The sequence below is a fragment of the Aplysia californica genome, unplaced genomic scaffold (assembly GCF_000002075.1).
Source record: "Aplysia californica isolate F4 #8 unplaced genomic scaffold, AplCal3.0 scaffold00284, whole genome shotgun sequence".
Classification (NCBI taxonomy): Eukaryota; Metazoa; Mollusca; class Gastropoda; order Aplysiida; family Aplysiidae; genus Aplysia; species Aplysia californica.
In genome coordinates this window covers 609,247-610,563 of record NW_004797554.1, presented here as the reverse complement: position 1 = coordinate 610,563, position 1,317 = coordinate 609,247, and the positions used below count along the sequence as shown (strand labels likewise).

At 36.5% G+C, this 1,317-nt stretch overlaps 1 protein-coding gene across 1 annotated transcript in view; it reads left to right on the top strand.

The window, feature by feature from the left end:
• LOC101850814 (actin, cytoplasmic) overlaps positions 1-1,317 on the top strand; it is a 17,451-nt gene that overhangs the window by 6,198 nt on the left and 9,936 nt on the right. The window contains exon 2 of the mRNA XM_005101462.3: positions 141-719. Within this exon, the coding sequence (XP_005101519.2) occupies positions 594-719 (126 nt within the window). The 5' untranslated portion in view covers positions 141-593. The remainder of the gene's footprint in view (positions 1-140; positions 720-1,317) is intronic.

Here is a 1,317-nt window from a genome sequence, read left to right as displayed (position 1 = left end):
TTATTATTATCTTTCTTACTTACAGAATAACAATGTATTCATATCCGTATTACAATTGTAGTTACAACCATTGTCATTTTGCTATTGGTACTTTTGATAATGTTGTAGAACTAATTGATATCGATAATTTCTGAAACAAGGCCTCTTAGTTACTGAACCCTAAACATTTTGCAATCGAAAGAAAGATTAAAAAATACAATAAAACAATAACAAGGAGAAACAATCGATACAAGTTATCAGTTGATGGCGAAAACTGCGTTGATCAACGCCCAAGTATAGCTATCAATGTAAACTGACAGTGGCAGTGACTGACACACGCTAAAGAGATCGCGGACAGCGGAGTAATGTGGCGCGGGGCCCGCCCTCGGGTCTATCCCTGCTCCTTACTCAGGATCCCCTTATATGGCGTTGCTCCAAGTCCAATTTCTTAGAAGTACTAGTGCCATGTTAAAGTGTTTTTGGATAAAAAGCCCCCCAGCAGCTGCTTCCCAGTCAAATCAAGTTCCAGGCTTCCTCGTGACACCAGCTTGGTATCATAATATCTCACTGTTTTCTCTTGAGTTCAAGTCTTTTGTACCAACTGAAGCTTTACGATGTGTGACGACGACGTTGCTGCTCTGATAGTGGACAATGGGTCCGGCATGTGCAAAGCTGGTTTTGCGGGAGATGACGCCCCAAGGGCTGTGTTCCCGTCCATCGTTGGAAGACCCAGACTTCCGGTATGCTTGACCATTTTGTTATAATAGACATTAGAGACAGCAGTGCTCAATTATACATAATTATGTACATGTTTGCAGTATATGGTATGCTGTGTGTAGGCCTGTAAAAGAGGGTTCGATTAAAATAATTAGGAATTTAGAGGTTAATTAAAAAGAAATCTGGCTCATAATTTCGATTTGGATAAATTCACATTCACCCATTATGTATTTATTCTTTTTTTCATTCATTCATTAAAACTTTTTAAAAATCTATTTATTTATTTATTATTTATTTATTTGTTAATTTGCTTATTTATTTTGGATACACAACAAGTGACAAAGTAATTGACATGGGCTTTTGTTGTCTTTAATATTGTACATGAAACATATTTTAGTAAAAATCTCTTTTAGAGGAAGGTGACCTTTTTCCGATACAACATTCAAACGTCTTGTATAACTCATAAAGCAAAGCCAGTTTGTCATGCTAACAACAACTTAATTCTAATTTTAAAAATACCATTACAGTAATTGTAGTTTAGGGTCACATCATCAATCATTAACTATTTATCCTCAAGGACATCACCACCCCCCCCTTCCTCAAAACAACTAGCTAACAACT